General features: G+C 40.6%; 1 protein-coding gene across 1 annotated transcript in view; it reads right to left on the minus strand.

Moving 5' to 3' along the window:
- Nucleotides 1-1,704: 1,704 nt before the first annotated feature.
- Nucleotides 1,705-17,600, minus strand: part of CD109 (CD109 molecule) — a 139,812-nt gene continuing 123,916 nt past the window's right edge. Inside the window, exons 30-33 of the mRNA XM_058566767.1 lie at nucleotides 9,708-9,850; nucleotides 6,345-6,492; nucleotides 4,374-4,476; nucleotides 1,705-2,174 (exon numbers count right to left, since the gene is read on the minus strand). Of these exons, the coding sequence (XP_058422750.1) occupies nucleotides 1,999-2,174; nucleotides 4,374-4,476; nucleotides 6,345-6,492; nucleotides 9,708-9,850 (570 nt within the window). The 3' untranslated portion in view covers nucleotides 1,705-1,998. The remainder of the gene's footprint in view (nucleotides 2,175-4,373; nucleotides 4,477-6,344; nucleotides 6,493-9,707; nucleotides 9,851-17,600) is intronic.

Genomic DNA, 17,600 nt, shown 5'->3' on the forward strand with positions numbered 1-17,600 from the left:
ATATGAAGAAATATGATATAAAAAAGATACAAGCTGTCTTCCAATGGCCTTTCCATTCTAGTGTTTCCTAACACACTACACTAGACGTTCAGTATAAATCATTTCCTGAGAATATAAGGTAGTGATGGTTGGTATACAGTTCCCAGGGCAGGGCAGGGGAGGGGTATCACACCCTCCCCCAGCTTCATTACAGATACTTTCATCTCTAAAGAAGTCCCAGGGCATGAAGCCGAAAACACCACCCAGGCAGCCCCAACATCACAAGGGCCTTTTTTAGAGCAGAGTGTTTCAAAGGTGTAAGAAACCTAAACACTTTTCTTCACTTGAAAGTAAATAAAGTTTATTTATTTGACATTTATTTTCTCTCTCTCCACAGACCACTCTGAGGATATATTTCCTACATATGTCTTGAGCTTTAAACTTAAAGTTTGAACTGAAAGTTGGTAATTCCTACCTTGGTATCCAAAATATCCATAAGCAATACATGAACATCCATTCCACTATAATTTCTTAAAAATTCAGCAAAATAAAAAAATTTCTTTAAATTAACTCTAAAAGATATATTTGCAGACTTTATTTTTGATGTATTGCTTTTTGATCAGTTGAAAATAGTGTGACACAGACTCTGTGGGGCCCATGGCAATCATCTTCCCCACATCCACTTGAGAGAAACGCCGTTAAGGAGTAAAATTAAAACATTTCCCAGATTTAGTAAAAGAGCTTTAGTTAATTTTGGATATATCTAAAATATTTCAATATATTTAGAAGGGAAAGAAGAAAGGAAGAAGGGAAGGAGAGCAAGAAGGAAGAGGGAAAGGAGGAAAACGAGGGGGCAGAGAAAAGGAATTTTTTTTTTTAATTTTCACCCAGATAAATGAATCCTGTCCTTCAGAATATAGGGGAACCACTGATCCAGGTGCTTCCAACTCAGAAATCTTCTCACAGGTTCACAGCAAGCATTAGATGTCCCCAGACAGCCGAGCCTAGAAGAGCCTCTACAGGACCTCAGCCACCGGCTACGACACTCAGGTCAAGGTCACATCAAGACTCCCTGGTCCCCACAAACCCCAGCCTCTTTCCCAGACCACAGGGAGGTCAGTCTGCCGTGTCTTACACTGGAGCTTCTTGTACCCCCGGCTTATCGCCCCCATTACTAACAAAGCCCATGTCTCCTGGTCTAGGCTCTTCTAGTCTAGGCACACAAGGCACGTGTGGCAGCGCTCCCTGACTCAGCCCCGACAGGGAGCCACGCGGGCTGAGGACACCAGAGGGAGAGCCGCGCCCCCCCGCCTATGGGCAGGTTTCTGCACCCTCCACCTAAACAGAGTGCAGAGCACGGGAGGCACGGTCCACTCTCCGCCTTCTCTCCAGAAGAGAGGCAGAGGAAGGGCAACGGTTGGGATATGAGACTACATTTGGGGTGGGCAAACATCATTTCCTTAAAAAGGATAACCTCAACACCTCCATTCTAAAAGGAAAGAAGTAAAATCCAATTAAGAAAGATATACTGAGCCCACTGGGGGTGGGGTGGGGTGGGGTGGAGAGCAGGGCAGGGTGGACGTGGGAGGGAGACAGAATAAGCTCCTCCTTCTGCTTGTTTTCTCCCAGTTCCCAGAAATCTGTCTTTACCGCTAAAGCAAGCACTGGTGTATAACAATGCTTAAGAACCTAAGCTCAGTTCTTCTAGAAAATGAACAGAATAACTAATCTAAAATAATGCATTTATTCTGGAGAAAATAACACCTCCAAAAAAGATCCTACAAGATTTTAAGAGGAGGAAATCAGGACATACAACTGCAATAATTCTGGCTTTGGTTCCACACAGCAGTGAGGGGAAGACCCCTGTGCAGCCACACATCTCAGACTGCTGTACAGCATCCCAGCCCAGAAAAAGAAAACACTCTACTTCACAATAGAGGCAGTATTGGATTACGAAACAAGACAATCACATGCAACTTCTGGAAATGTAAGTATTATATGGAGTCCTTGAAAAATAAATCACAGCCAACACTGCAAAGAGAAGAGAAGCGTGCAACAGAAGACGAGAATGACTGACGAGTGAGGAGAGAAGGCTGCAGCCCCCTTCTCACAAGGAGGGCAGCCGGGGCCATCTCCACAGAGGTCACAGGAGGACAGCTTCACTGCAGAGTTGTAGCTTCTCACTGCTCGTCTCCCTGTGCAGAGAGGCAAACATCAGCTTACACAGCTCCCTTGTTTAGAAACACTTACTTTGCCAAAACTTAAGAGCATTTCAATACACTTTTCTCAGTTTTCCACTCTTCACATAATTTTATTTTTCTTTACAAGAAATAACTGAAATGCTCAAGAGGGGCCCAAGCTGCTAACCAAATCCACGAAAGAAACAATGCTTCCAGTTCAGTCTCTCCACCACCAGCAGTCAGCCAGCCTCACGAGGGAAAACAGGCTGCAGCTGCGGCCACCATCGCAGCACAAAAAGACGGGCTGCCAGGAGCAGGAAGGCCTTCCAACGCAGGCCTGCCTCACCTCCCAAGAGAGTCCACTGCAGGGGGACACCTCCTATGCCTTCAAATCAAGTTCTAACCATCAGAACTTCCGAAAAAAATATTACCATGGACTTTATCTAAAAATACGAAAATACAAAGAGAACTTGGCCTATGCAATGCCTTGTTTCAGTGTTTTAAAATGTTGAGCACACAGTCTCAAAAACTATTTAAGTTGGGTAAATTTCACAGTATAAGCTAACAGAAAACTATAGAAAGCACCTATAACACTACAGTAAGCTTACTATAAAACATAAATGATTTTAATTTTTACAATTTTTAAAAACATTCTATTTTCAAATTTCTTCATGATTTTTCATCAATTTTTTAATATTATAAACATATTTTGTAACCTTAGGATTTTCCAAAATGGGTTGCTAGGTTTTTATTATTCTGATCTTTCCCATGTTTTCATTTTAAAATGTCCTCCTCATAAAGTTGTTTGCCACAAAAAAATTACATAAACAATCTTTTTTGCTTCTTAAATGTATAAAATATTCTCCATACACCTAAGAAATATCACTTTGAGAATTTTTCAACGAGGTTAAATCACAAAGTTGGGTAACTAGGTACTATCATTGAGTCTCCACAGTGTATCCCATCCTTCTACTAGAAAAAAAGTGGTGCATCAGTCTCCAAAATGCCCCACAAGAAGCTGGAGGAACGCTCTCCCTCAACTCCAACAGGAGGCAAAAGAGGAGAGGAACTGGCTTGTGGACTTACAAGGAGAGAGAAGAGTAAGTGGCAGCACGCCTCAGTCTTAAATGAATACTCTATCAAACACTACCAACAACGTGAACAAGTTCATTTTATTTTAAAGTGTAATTATCTACAGCTGCCTAACACATAGCAGGGTTCACAATTCTCATGCATTCTGACAATTCTGAGCCACCAGGAGTACTTATTCAGAATAAGTGGAGTTTTTGTTTGTTTGTTTGCTTCTTTTTTGGTGAGGAAGATTGGCCCTGAGCTAACATCCGTACCAATCTTCCTCTATTTTGTATGTGGGATGCCGCCATAGCATGGCTTGATGAGCGGTGTGTAGGTCCACACTGAGATCTGAGCCTGCAAACCCTAGGTCACCGAAGCAGAGCCTGTGAACATTTCTACTTGTAATAAAACCACTACGCCACCAGGCCACTCCCAGAATAAGTTTTACTACAAGTAGAAACGTTAGCCTGGAGATTGCACACCCACAAAAAGTCACTCTGTGACTGAATGTCGATTCATCCTAATTAGCTTAGGCGATCTCCAAACCAGATCTCTACTCCCATATCCTAAATTTCTAACATTTTATAAAGTAAGAGGTTACCAGTAAAATTAAAGAAGCTCAAGTTATTTTCCAAACAGACTATATTTTTTTGATATGCTAAAAAAAGTCTGTTATAATGCATAAATTTTAGCAAAACAATACACTCCCTCAACGAAGAAACAGCTACAGCCAGCTGAGGCTTTTCCACTGCGGACACTGTTCATGTCGTCTCCTGAAGAACTCCCATCTCAAAGAGGAACCAGAAGGAATGGGTACTTCCAACAGAAGCAAAACCTTGAAATTGAACATAACTGGCCTCTCTTTGTAAATTTTTCTTTGCGAATTTTGTAATTGTGACTTAAAAACCAAAAATATTATGAGCAAAAACATTACTTTTTAATAGCATGTGCTAAATGTATCATGCGACCTTTGTAAATTATCAATTGTCTTCATCTAAATGGGAAGCTCATCTGCTCCCCTACTTCCTACACTCCCCCCACAACACCCACCCCCAAGACACCAATCCAATAGCTGGCCACTTTGAATCAGCGAATGAATGCTTAACTCCTAAAGTATCAGGAACTCCAAAACACACTTACTTGGTTCATAGTAATCCACTATGGACACTACAGCATCTTGTGTATTTGAAACTTTGAAGTTTCTCACAGCAGGAATATCAACACAAAACTGGGTTTCATTCACCTGGAAAAATATAAAAGATGTTTAAGGCAGTGGCAGACTATGTGTTCATGATAAAGATATTTCTTTTTCTTATCAGTTTAGCAAACAGATATAGAAACTAACATTTAGGAAGTACTTCTATGTGCCTGCTGATGTGGTAGGCCCTTGATATAAATGACATCTTTTAGCTCGTAAAACAATCCTTACAAGATGTGTTGTTCTCACTTCCATTTTACTGAAAGGGAGACTGAGAATTAGAGCCGTCAGGTCAGCAGCAAGCCCAAGGTGCACGCTCTGGGCCCCGGGGCCTCACCTGGGCGCTGAGCCCCCAGTGGTTGCTGAGGCTCACAGCAGCCCCTCCTCCAGAGAACTGCCCTCTGCTCAAGGGAGCCACCTCGCCCAGGAAGTGAGGTAACATCGGGGGGTGGGGGGCACCCTATAACCAATAACTGACTGGCACAGGGTACAAAAGGCCAGCCTCCTTGCCTCCAGAGGGGCAGCTTGTGCCAATCTGGCAAACAATACCGGTTAAGGAATCTGAAATTGAAAATGCCTTCAAACATTCCATTACATATCAATTAGCAGTAAATGAAAAATCAAATTAATCAGTCAAAATAAATGAACGCTCAAGATAACCATTAACAGGAATGTCACAGATAAAAGACAAACTCCAAAACCAATTACATTATTAAATAAAAACCTTAAATTTGTTTTCAAGCTCCAAATTAGGCCCATGGCTTTCAAGCAGTATTTGATATATGAAAATTCCTGAACAGCAAAAGAATCTAGAGACTCAATTAGCTTTAACAGGTTGTTTTCTTTTTTTTTTTTCTTTTTTGCTGAGACAGACTGGCCCTGGGCTAACATCTGTGCCCATCCTCCTCTACTTTAGCTGGGACACCACCACAGCGTGGCTTGATGAGCGGTGCGTATATCCGCACCCGGGATCCAAACCCTCGAACCCCAGTCCGAGGAAGTGGAGCCGGCGAACTTGACCACTGCGCCACCAGGCCAGCCCCTTAATAGGTTTTTAACCAGAGTGGCTTTTGAAGTCTTAAAACAATGAGAACATTCAGGAACTAGCTTTTTTAAAGTAGTTATATTGCTAAAGCAATATATTTCTGATTCATACTTGCCAAAACTGGAATAAGAAACATACATATTCCCCCCATGTAACATGAAATCCTAAGAACACTTAGAACTCAATTTCAATTCAACTTACAAATTGCACATACATAGATGTTAGAAGAAAAGAATAAACTTACACGCCAGCAGTTTTGAAACATAACAAGTAGAGTCTTGAATTCTTCAATTACTTTTTTCACATATTTTATGCACTGTATTCTTGGGTCAGTAATTTTCACACCGCAGTAGGAAGAGTATATGAAAACTATACAATAATTTTGTGTAAAGACCAGACCTCTGAGAATATTCTTCTGTGATTTAAGCACCTAACTTTTCAATGTGCGAATATTAACCCCTTTGGGATTTATAAAAAGCTTCATGAAAGCTTTTTAAAACATGTAATTAAAGCTTTCATCATCAGCATGTAAACATATATGTTTAGCAATTCCCTGAGGCAGAGGGGTTCTCAAATTGAGATCTAGACTGAATTTTTGAAATTACAGCAATTTCTATATATTTTACATCTGGCATGAAATAATGATTTAGTTATCAAGACTTTCATCAGGCTCGTCATTAACAGTAATTCTCTCTAACTGTATAACGATGTCTTTTTAGTGGGGACAAACATGTTTGCCACGTGCAAGTCATTCAGGGACACAAAAAGCTGAACTAATAAAGAAAACGTGCAAAGTACGACTTGTGAACATAATAAATGGTAGCTTTGTCGATGGTTACCTATATGAAACTTATGTTCTGCTACTTACAGAATCTAAATATAGGTGGAGTTTTCCATGATCATGTTCCACTTTCTTCACCATCTCGCTCAGAGGAATTGCGTCTGAAAGCACGGTGAACCCACTGAGTGGGTTAACCTCCATGAGAGCCATGCCGCTTCTGGCGGGGCCCAGAAACCTAAATCAAAGAGGAAAGGATGGAAAAAGTCCTTTAGCAAAAACCTAACGCTGTTGGCAAACTATCTTCACATAAAAATTACAACTGCCAAGTGTTATTCTTTCAACCTATGAGAATTAACGACATAAGCGTGTGTGCATCTGACGGGCAGCGTGAGAGCCTGCAAGGGAACAGGCTGTGCCTGTAGTCGTGACAAGCACAACTAGGTGCCTTCCAGCAGGCAACTCTGTTCTCTAGTGGGAGCTCCATACTGAAGTGCTGTTTTCCTCTTCTCAAAAGTTGGCAGCACTGAACTTTCCAGCTGAAAGCCAGGACCCCAAGGCATCACTGGATCACTTAGCAGTGGACGCGCAGCCAAGTCATTAGCAAGCTTTCTTGCCTGGTTGTGGAAGACGAGCAACAGGAGGAGTCCTTCCTCTTGTTCTCCACATACTTGGGGCACGATCTGCATTTCTTTCAGCTGCCCTGAGAGAACCACAACCTGGGAACTCTGGTTACATGGCCTCGCTCTCTCACCCTGCTGCACACAGTGTGAGCATCAAAGGGTCTGGACACCAACAACACTCTGTCTCCTTTAAAATAAATATTTTTCTAAAATCAATAGGCAGCAAGAGCTTTTAGTTTGGAGCAGAGGGAACCCAGCATGGTTATGGAAAAGAGCTTGTCTCCAACACGAAAGGATCACAGCATTGTTAAGTTAGTTCCCGCTGTTCTTTCAGAGGGCAAAAGTAAGAAGGGCTGGTAAAAAATCCTGCTTTTCACAAAACCGATGCCTGCCAAACGTGCCTGATTGAAAAAGCCATCCAGTACAACTGCTGACTGCAGCTGGCTGAGCAATCCCAAGCAACTGAAATCATCTGCTGGGTGACGCACTCAGCCAAAAGAGACGCTAATGAAAACTAGTAAGTGCACTGAAACTAGAGGTGTTTGTATCTGAGCAAAAATTACAGCTGAGAAAAACAGGCAGTCTGCTTAAATATGATCACTTTCAGTACATCAGCGAAAGTGCCTTGCTTGACCTGTCTTTCTACCAGCCAGGGGCAGATTTGTTAAATCACCATGCCACACTGAAAACTCTGTCTAAGGTGACTAAGGACTTGGACCCTATTGATGGGAATAAAGTGCCTGAAATAGCAGTTACTCTTTTCATAAAGTGCCACTGAAAAAATTCACTTAAAATGTTATTTGTATTTCATATCAGATTTTTCTCATAAAACTAGTAGCAGCATCTAAATCCTTTTTATAAAACCCTTACCCTCACATGAAAACATTTCCCTTCTCCAGGTCCTCCCAAAGAAGAAAAAAAGATAGATAGACAGACAGATAGATAGATAGACAGACAGACAGATCAACGGAAGGATGGAAGGAAGGAAGGAAGGAAGGACGGACGGACGGATGGACAGACAGACAGATAGGTAGACACTCTACCTATCAAAGTCTATTGCCCATCTGATTTCTAATGATAGATTAAGATCTGGAATCCTGCATCCTTACATGAGCCCCTATAAATAACGGGGCCCCTTCGTAGTCTGAATTCTGGTTTCACCTCATTTTCCTCATCTGTTTCTTCACCTGACCTCACCTGACCTCCCTAAGAGGTAAAATCCCTCTCATAGCTCCATAAGACTCTTCTTCTTTGCCCTTTTAAAAACTAGAATTTTGGACTTGCTTAGGGGATTCATTTTTATTCATTTCTGTCTCCCACTCCAAACAGTAAGTTCCATGAAGACAGGGCCTGTGTCTTTTTTGGCTCACCATTACATTCCAACATATGACACTGTGCCTGGCACATAATAGAGACTTCACCAATATTTACTCAGTGAATGAAAGATTGAAGGAATGAATGAGAAAAGCAGGGATAATAATAGCACGTACTTTACAAAGTTAGCCTAAGAATTAAATGAGATGCATGTAAAAGTGCTTGGTACAATACCTGGCATGTAAGTTTGTGATAAATGTAGGTTGTTATTGTTTACAATAATAATAATGATGATGTTATTCAAGAATAAAGCCGAATTGCAAGTGTAGTAAAGAATAATGGGAGCCCTACTCTCAGCTGAAAAGGAAGCCGCTGCAAAGATTTTGATATCCCCCTGCTGCTAGTCCAAAATGCCCAATAAGGTGAGGAATGGGGCCAACACATGTGACATTTTACACCAAAATCATGAACAAGAAGGAGACAGCACAGACGGAAGCAGTAATGGAGGAGACTGACTTCAGGGAATGGCTAAGAAGGCTGACTACCTGGAGGGACACCCAGAGATGACCTTGAAGCGCATCTGGCAGCTCAGGAGCACATCAGTGACTTCCTGCCCAACATGCTGTAAGTTCAACCAGAACGCCATGGGATATTTTGAAAAAGCAGACAGCAGCTCCTCATTATCAGTACATCTTTACAGTAACTCCCAGCTTAACAGCAAATCATGCAGAGTTAAGAGAACAGACTGACAAGGAAGAAATTGTAAAGTCTCTTGATTCAAGATCTTTCTAAAGGAGTTGCTCTCACACTTGCATGTGCGTTAGAATGGCCAAGAAAGCTGAAGAAGGTGCATCACAGACTCTGAATCTGTGAGGTCAGTGAGTTTGAGGGGGAACTCCTCCTCCTTATGACTTAACAAGATTCTCAGATGCTTCGGATACAGACCAAACTTAAGACTCCCAGAAGCTACAAGTGCCTAATTATCCAAGGTCAAGACCTTCTAACCGGAATATTTTCACAGTGTCTAAAACAACTATTCTTTTCATTGAACTCATATGCTTTTATGAAGTTTTGAATTAAAAGTACAACACTAAAGGATAAATATGAACTTGGAATAATTATTTAACAGAAAAAATGACTAACAAGAAGAAATAACCAAATTTGGAGTATTAAACATGATTGGTTAATTTAAAGTTTTCATAAATTAGTCCTGAGTTTTATTAAATTTTTCTATTTAAACTTGTTATAAATACAAGGAAAACTTGTAAATAATTGGGACATGTTGAGAAATGCTTAAATATTATTAGCAGTATTTCTAGTTCGTAACCTGAAGTGAAATGCATAACTGAAATCTTTGTTAAATGCAACTCCTTATATTGATATAGTTAGATAACTATATAGTTACATATATATTACATACATAGTTATAAATAATACACAGTTATATATATATAACTAAATCTTCAAATCTATGTTTTTTGAAAGAGAAAAGAGGAATAGGGACTTAGATACCAACCTTGTACACACACTCAAATTCAAGTGATTGATATCATCTTTATTATCTTTTACAGCAATACCTAAATCAAAGGCTTCTTGATTTTGGATAGATCTTCGGCTTCTAGAAGACCCTGAATCTTTCACATTATAAATAACATTAAGCTGCAATAAATAAAATATTAGCACAAATAATAAATGAGCAATAAATTATTAGCAATAAATTGTCATCATTATGTATTCTAAATATTAGGTAATGATTCTCTTTGGACTAAATCCAACTAGATTTGTAATCTTCAACCTAGAAAAAAATTAGTTTTATTCACTAACAAAGTATCATTATTAACAAATATTGTTACAAAAGGTTGTAAACAATGATTTTAAAAATCGAGAAAATTGTTAGGTAATATTCCAAAACAAGTATCTTAGACCATCGTGGATGACATTCATGGGTATTGTTTTTCTCAAATAATGTAAAACATTCTCTTGAGAGAAATAGTGAAACTATTGCCAACTTTCTTGAAAGCATCCACTAATTTCTAAGCTCTGCTGCCCAACTGGAGTCAGTTTTCACAAACCGGAACCTTCGAAACTCTCAGTAAGATAAACCAAAACTAAAGTCTCAGAGCCTTGGTTGGACAGAAACGTGTTCAATTGCTAAGGATTCTTTTTGATCATACAACGCTTTTCAAAGATGATAAAATAAACGATGGACTTCAAGTCAACTGGGTCTTTTTCAGCATAGACTCTGTTCCCACCACCAATGTGAAAGGTGCCGGGGGACGCTTGGGATGTGAGGACCAGTGTTTTCTCAAAGCCATCCTAAGATCAGAAGCCTGGGGAGGTACTCACAATTTCCCAGGCCTGCCTCATGCAACGCGGAACTGGAACCTGTTTAAATGTTTCACCTCTTCTACTGTTTCTGATACCAAGCCTTACTATCGCCATGCAACGTCGTACTTCCTTTACTCAGATTAAATCACTTGCACACACACACACACACCCTTCAGATCGAAACATCGAGGACCCAGTTTGGATTTACATACTTTTAAACATTCCTCTCTAAGCCTTCATCTTTCACACCTAAGAGTTCCGACTTTTACTCTGCCACACCCAGCTCGTGTAACCCTTCCTCCCCTTCATCCCTGGGCTTATCTCACTCTGGACTCTTCCTTACACTACAGTTAAAATTGCAGAGTATTCCTGGAGCAGCCGAAGAACGGTTCCACAAAACTGGAGAAATGGTCTCTGTCCTTTTCATCATCCCCTTTCTGGTGGCAGAACTTTCCTTAGAGATGTCATCAGGAAACAAACAAGAGGGGAGAAGTCAAGATAGCGGTGTAAGCAGACTCTGAACTCACCTCCACCCGCAGACACAGCCAATTTACAACTACTCGTGGAAAAATTACCCCTGAGACAGAACTGAAAACTGGATAAGAGAAACTCCTGCAACAAAGCACAATCCTAATTGAGGTGGAAGAGGCAGAAACTCCCTTCTGGAGAGGAAAAACGCCGCCTTCACAAGCCGCCAGCTTCACGGCCTCCCGGGAGCAGTCCACAGGTTCGAAGCCCTCCCTACAGGAGCGGGACCCTGAGCCGGAGAGCGCCACCGCTGTACACATTTTGTGAGCCCAGCACAATCGAGACGAGTGGCATAATATCTGACATTGCCTGCTACTAAAGCACTGGGGAGTACCCCCAGAAAAGCTGGTTCACAAAGACATTAAAACGGGCTCTTAAAGGGCCCACGCGCAAACTCACCCGTTTCAGAAAGCAACCTAAAATCAGCAGAAAGGTGCACAGTGCTTTGGTGAAAAGAGACTCACCTGATGGGCTCTGAGTGCATTGCAGTGAGAGGTGAGACCTCTCCAGGGACTGGGACATTGGCAGCAGCCATTGGTGTGGCCTGGTGTGGGCATGCTGACACAGACGCCATTGGAGTTCTCCCTGGGGCCTGCTAGCCCAGGGTCTGCCCCACCCACAGGAGCACAGATTTAATACAGCTCAGCCAGGGCCGGCAACCCAACCTAGGGACTGGCCCCACCCAACAACAAGCCCTCAGGCAACTTGTGGGCCTGCACAGATTGGTGACTGGATTCTCTGCAGCCTGGCAACTGAGCCCACTCCAGTGGTGCAGGGCGTTCACAAGGAGTAGGTGGAGAGTATGGGGCGGTGGTGGAGTGTGTGGGGCTCCCGCCGTGGAGAGACAGGGTTCACTTCAGGAGTCAGGGCACGCACATGGGGCAGGACTGTGTTGACTGTGTGTGTGGACCTGTGGGTGGCAGGGCTTGTCAGGTACAGAAGACTTGTGCTTCTCAAAGACCCACATAGGAGGTTTGCCCCATCTTCCAAAGCCTGAAACAACTGGGTGTTCCCGTGCCTGAGGCCAGCCCCACTCAGCTGCGATCCTCAGAGAGCTGACAAGAGACCTAAAGGCTGGAGGCTTATACCATTTGTAAGCCCCTGAGCCTAACAACCTGCCACACTGGGGGCCTACTCACTTAAAAGAAATACTGCAACACAAATGTGGTATTAGAACTTGCAGCCAAGGGTGCTGGGGCTCCCCACACCTGATAAAGAGACTGAAGGGCCCACAACAACTACAAGCAGCTGAGCATTACAACAACTGGCCAGGAGGACAACTCAGCCTCCCTGCGCATTTAGGGGAGAACGAACAGGCCACAACAGAAGGACACACATAGCCCACATACGGGTCACTCCTGGGACATTGAGAACTGAGGGAAGCACACTGCAGGCCTCCTAAGACAAAACTTATATAAGGTCACCTATCCAAGAGAAGGAGACACAGCTGACCTACCTAATATATACAGACAAGCACAGGGCAAAATGAGACACAAAGAGGCAAAATGAGGAGGCAAAGGAATACATTCCAAGTAGGCGAACAGGACAAAACCCCAGAAAAGGAGCTAAGTGAAACAGACACGAGCAACCTACCTGACAGAGAGTTCAAACAAAGAGTATTAAGGATGCTCATTGATCTGGGGAGAAGAATAGATGAACTCAGTGAGAATGTCAACAAAGAAATGGAAGATATAAAAAAGAACCAATCATAAATGAAGAATACAATACGAGAAATGAAAAATTCACTAGAGGGACTCAAAAGCAGAGTAGAGGATACAGAAGAACAGATCTGTGAGCTGGACGAAAGACTAGAAGAAATTACCCGAGCTGAACAGGTAAAAGAGAAAAGAATTAAAAAGAGTGAGGACAGTCTAAGGGACCTCTGGGACAACATCAAGTGCACTAACATCCGAGTTATAGGTGTCCCGGAAGGAGAAGAGCGAGAAAAAGGGGCAGAGAATCTGTTTGAAGAACTAATAGATGAAAACTTCCCTAACCTAAGGAAGGAAACAGACATCCAGGTACAGGAAGCACAGAGAGCCCCAAACAAGATAAACCCAAAGAGGCCCACACCAAGACATATCATAATCAAAATGTCCAGAATTAAAGACAAAGAGAGAATCCTAAAAACCGCAAGAGGAAGACAAGTTACATACAAAGGAAACCCCATAAGGCTATCAGCCGACTTCTCAGCAGAAACCTTACAGGCTAGAAGAGAGTGGCATGATATATTTAAAGCGCTAAAAGGAAAAAACTTACAGCCAAGAATACTCTACCTGGCAAGGTTATCATTCAAAATGGAAGGAGAGATCAAAAATTTCTCAGACAAGCAAAAATTAAAGGAGTTTGTAACCAAGAAACCAGTGCTACAAGAAATGTTAAAGGGACTGATTTAAGGGGAAAAAAGAAGACCACAAATAGGAAAAATTATCTATTTCCATGATAGGAGGGTAATGGATACAAATGCACAAAAAAGAGGTTAGATCAAAAACATAAAAGGAGGGAGGAGGGGAGTGAAAGAGTAGAGCTTTCAGACAGAGGTCAAACTAAAGAGACCATCAATTCTGTATAGAAGGAGAAAGGAACAGAGAAGGACTACTGAAACACTGAGAAAAAAAAAACGTTAAAAAATGGCAGTAAGTACATACTTATCAATAGCTAATTTAAACGTCAATGGACTAAATGTTCCTATTAAAAGGCATAGGGTGGCTGATTGAATAAAAAAACAAGACCCATATATATGCTGCATGCAAGAGACACACTTCAGACCTAAAGACACTCACATACTGAAAGTGAAGGGATGGAAAAAGATACTCCATGCAAATGGCAATGAAAAGAAAGCTGGGGTCGCAATACTCATATCAGACAAAATAGACTTTAAAACAAAAACTGTAAAAAGAGACAAGTGCATTACATAATGGTCAAGGGAACAATCCAACAAGAGGCTATAACACTTGTAAATATCTACGCACTCAATGTAGGAGCACCTAAATATATAAAGTAATTATTAACAGACATAAAAAGAGAAATAGACAGTAACACAATAATAGTAGGCGATTTTAACACTCCACTTACACCAACGGATAGATCATCCAAACAAAAGATCAATAAGGAAACAGTGGTCCTAAATGACACACTAGAACAGATGGATTTAGTAAATATATACAGAGCATTCCATCCAAAAACCGAAGAATACACGTTCTTTTCAAATGCACGTGGAACATTCTCCAGGATTGATCACACATTAGGCCACAAAACAAGTCTACGTAAATTTAAGAAGACTGAAATAATACCAAGCATCTTTTCTGACCACAATGGTATGAAACTAGAAATCAACTACAGAAAGAAAATCAGAAAAGCCACAAATACGTGGAGATTAAACAAAATGCTACTGAACAATGATTGGGTCAATAAAGAAATCAAAGGAGAAATCAAAAAATACGTGGAGACAAATGAAAATGAAAATACCACAGGCCAGAATTTATGGAATACAGCAAAAGCGGTTCTAAGAGGGAAGTTAATAGCAATACAGGCCTATCTCAAAAAACAAGAAAAATCTCAAATAATCAAACTAACAATGCACGTAAAGGAACAGGAAAAAGAAGAACAAACAAAGCCCAAAATGAGTAGAAGAAGGGAAATAATAAAAATCAGAGCAGAAATAAATGAAATAGAGACTAAAAAAAACAGTAGAAAAAATCAATAAAACCCAGAGGTGGTTCTTTGAAAAGATAAACAAAATTGACAAACCTTTAGCTAGACTCACCAAGAAAAAAAGAGAGAAGGCACAAATAAGTAAAATCAGAGATGAAAGAGGAGGAATTACAACAGACACCTCAGAAATACAAAAGATTATAAGAGAACACTATGAAAAGCTATATGCCAACCAATTCGACAATCTGGAAGAAATTCTTAGAATCATACAACCTTCCAAAACTGGATCAAGAAGAAGTAGAGAATTTGAATAGACCAATCACCAGTAAGGAGATTGAAACAGTAATCACGAACCTCCCCAAAAATAAAAGTCCAGGACCACACAGTTTCCCTGGTGAATTCTACCAAACATTCAAAGAAGACTTAATATCTATCCTTCTCAAACTCTTCCAAACAATTGAGGAGGAGGGGAAGCTCCCTAACTCATTCTAGGAAGCCGACATTACCCTGATACCAAAACCAGACAAGGACAACACACAAAAAAAGAAAATTACAGGCCAATATCACTGATGAACATCGATGCAAAAATCCTCAACAAAATACTAGCAAATTGCATGCAACAATACGTTTAAAAGATTATACACCATGATCAAGTGGGATTTATTCCAGGTATGCAGGGATGGTTCAACATTCACAAATCACCACGCTAATAAAATGAAGAATAAAAATCACATGATCATCTCAATAGATGCAGAGAAAGCATTCGACAAGATACAGCATCCATTTATGATAAAACTCTGAATAAAATGGGTATAGAAGGAAAATACCTCAACATAATAAAGGCCATATATGACAAACCCACAGCTAATATCATCCTCAATGGTGAAAAACTGAAAGCTATCCCTCTAAGAACAGGAACCAGGCAAGGATGCCCACTGTCACCACTCCTATTTAACATAGTACTGGAAGTCCTAGCCAGAGCAATCAGGCAAGAAAAAGAAGTAAAAGGGATCCAAATTGGAAAGGAAGAAGTGAAACCGTCACTATTTGCAGATGACATGATTTTAAAGACATAGAAAACCCTACAGAATCCACCAAAAAACTTTTAGAAGTAATAAACGAATACGGTAAAGTTGCAGTTTACAAAATCAACATACAAAAATCAGTTGCATTTCTATACATCAACAACGAAGTAGTAGAAAGAGAAATTAAGAATACCATCCCATTTATAATTGCAACAAAAAGAATAAAATACCTAGGAATAAACTTAACCAAAGAGGTGAAAGATTTCTACACAGAAAACTATAAAACATTGCTGAAAGAAATGGAAGAAGACACAGAGAAATGGAAAGATGTTCCATGCTCTTGGATTGGAAGAATTAACATAGTTAAGATGTCCATACTTCCTAAAGCAATCTATAGACTCAATACAATCCCTATCAAAGATCCAACAACATTTTTCACAGAAATAGAACAAAGAATCCTAAAATTTATATGGAACAACAAAAGACCCAGAATAGCTAAAGGAATCCTGAGAAAAATGAATAAAGCTGGAGGTATCACACTCCCTGATTTCAAAATATACTACAAAGCTATAGTAACCAAAACAGCATGGTACTGGCACAAAAACAGACACACAGATCAATGGAATAGAATCGAAAGCCCAGAAATAAACCCACCTATCTATGGACAGCTAATCTTCGACAAAGGAGCCAAGAACATACAATGAGGAAAAGAAAGTCTCTTCAACAAATGGTGTTGGGAAAACTGGATAGCCACATGCAAAACAAACGAAAGTAGACCCTTACCTTACACCATACACAAAAATTAGCTCCAAATGGATTAAAGACTTGAATGTAAGAGCTGAAACCATGAAACTTCTAGAAGAAAACATAGGCAGTACGCTCTTCGACATTGGTCTCAGCAACATATTTTCAAGCACCATGTCTGACCAGGCAAGAGAAACAATAGAAAAATAAACAAATGGGACTACATCAAACTAAAAAGCTTCTGCACAGCAAAGGAAACCATCAACAAAACGAAAAGACAACCTAACAATTGGGAGAAGATATTTGCAAACCATACTTCTGATAAGGGCTTAACCTCCAAAATATATAAAGAACTCATGCATCTCAACAACAAAAAAACTAACAACCCAATTAAAAAATGGGTAAAAGACCTGAACAGACATTTCTCCAAAGAAGATATACAGATGGCCAAGAGACACATGAAAAGATGTTCAAAATCATTAACTATCAGGGAAATGCAAATCAAAACTACAATGAGATATCACCTCACGCCCATCAGAATGGCTATAATTAACAAGACAGGAAACAACATGTGTTGGAGAAGATGTGGAGAGAAGGGAACTCTCATACACTGCTGGTGGGAGTGCAAACTGGTGCAGCCACTATGGAAAACAGTATGGAGATTCCTCAAAAAATCAAGGATAGAACTACCATATGATCCAGCTATTCCACTGCTGGGTATTAATCCAAAGAACTTGAAAACACCAATGCGGAAAGATACATGCACCCCTGTGTTCATTGCAGCGTTATTCACAATAGCCAAGACTTGGAAGCAACCTAAGTGCCCATCAAGGGACGAATGGCTAAAGAAGATGTGGTATATATACACAATGGTATACTACTCAGCCATAAGAAACGATGAAATCCAGCCATTTGTGACAACATGGACGGACACTGAGGGTATTATGCAAAGTGAAATAAGTCAGAGGCAGAAGGTCAAATACCGTATGATTTCCTTCATTAAGTAGTAGATAATAACAACAATAAACAAACACATAGAGACAGAGACTGGATTGGTGGTTACCAAAAGAGAAGGGGGGAGGGAGGAAGGCAAAAGGGATAATTTGGCACATGTGTGTGGTGAGGGGTTG

Source organism: Diceros bicornis, chromosome 23 (genome assembly GCF_020826845.1).
Source record: "Diceros bicornis minor isolate mBicDic1 chromosome 23, mDicBic1.mat.cur, whole genome shotgun sequence".
Taxonomy (NCBI): domain Eukaryota; kingdom Metazoa; phylum Chordata; class Mammalia; order Perissodactyla; family Rhinocerotidae; genus Diceros; species Diceros bicornis.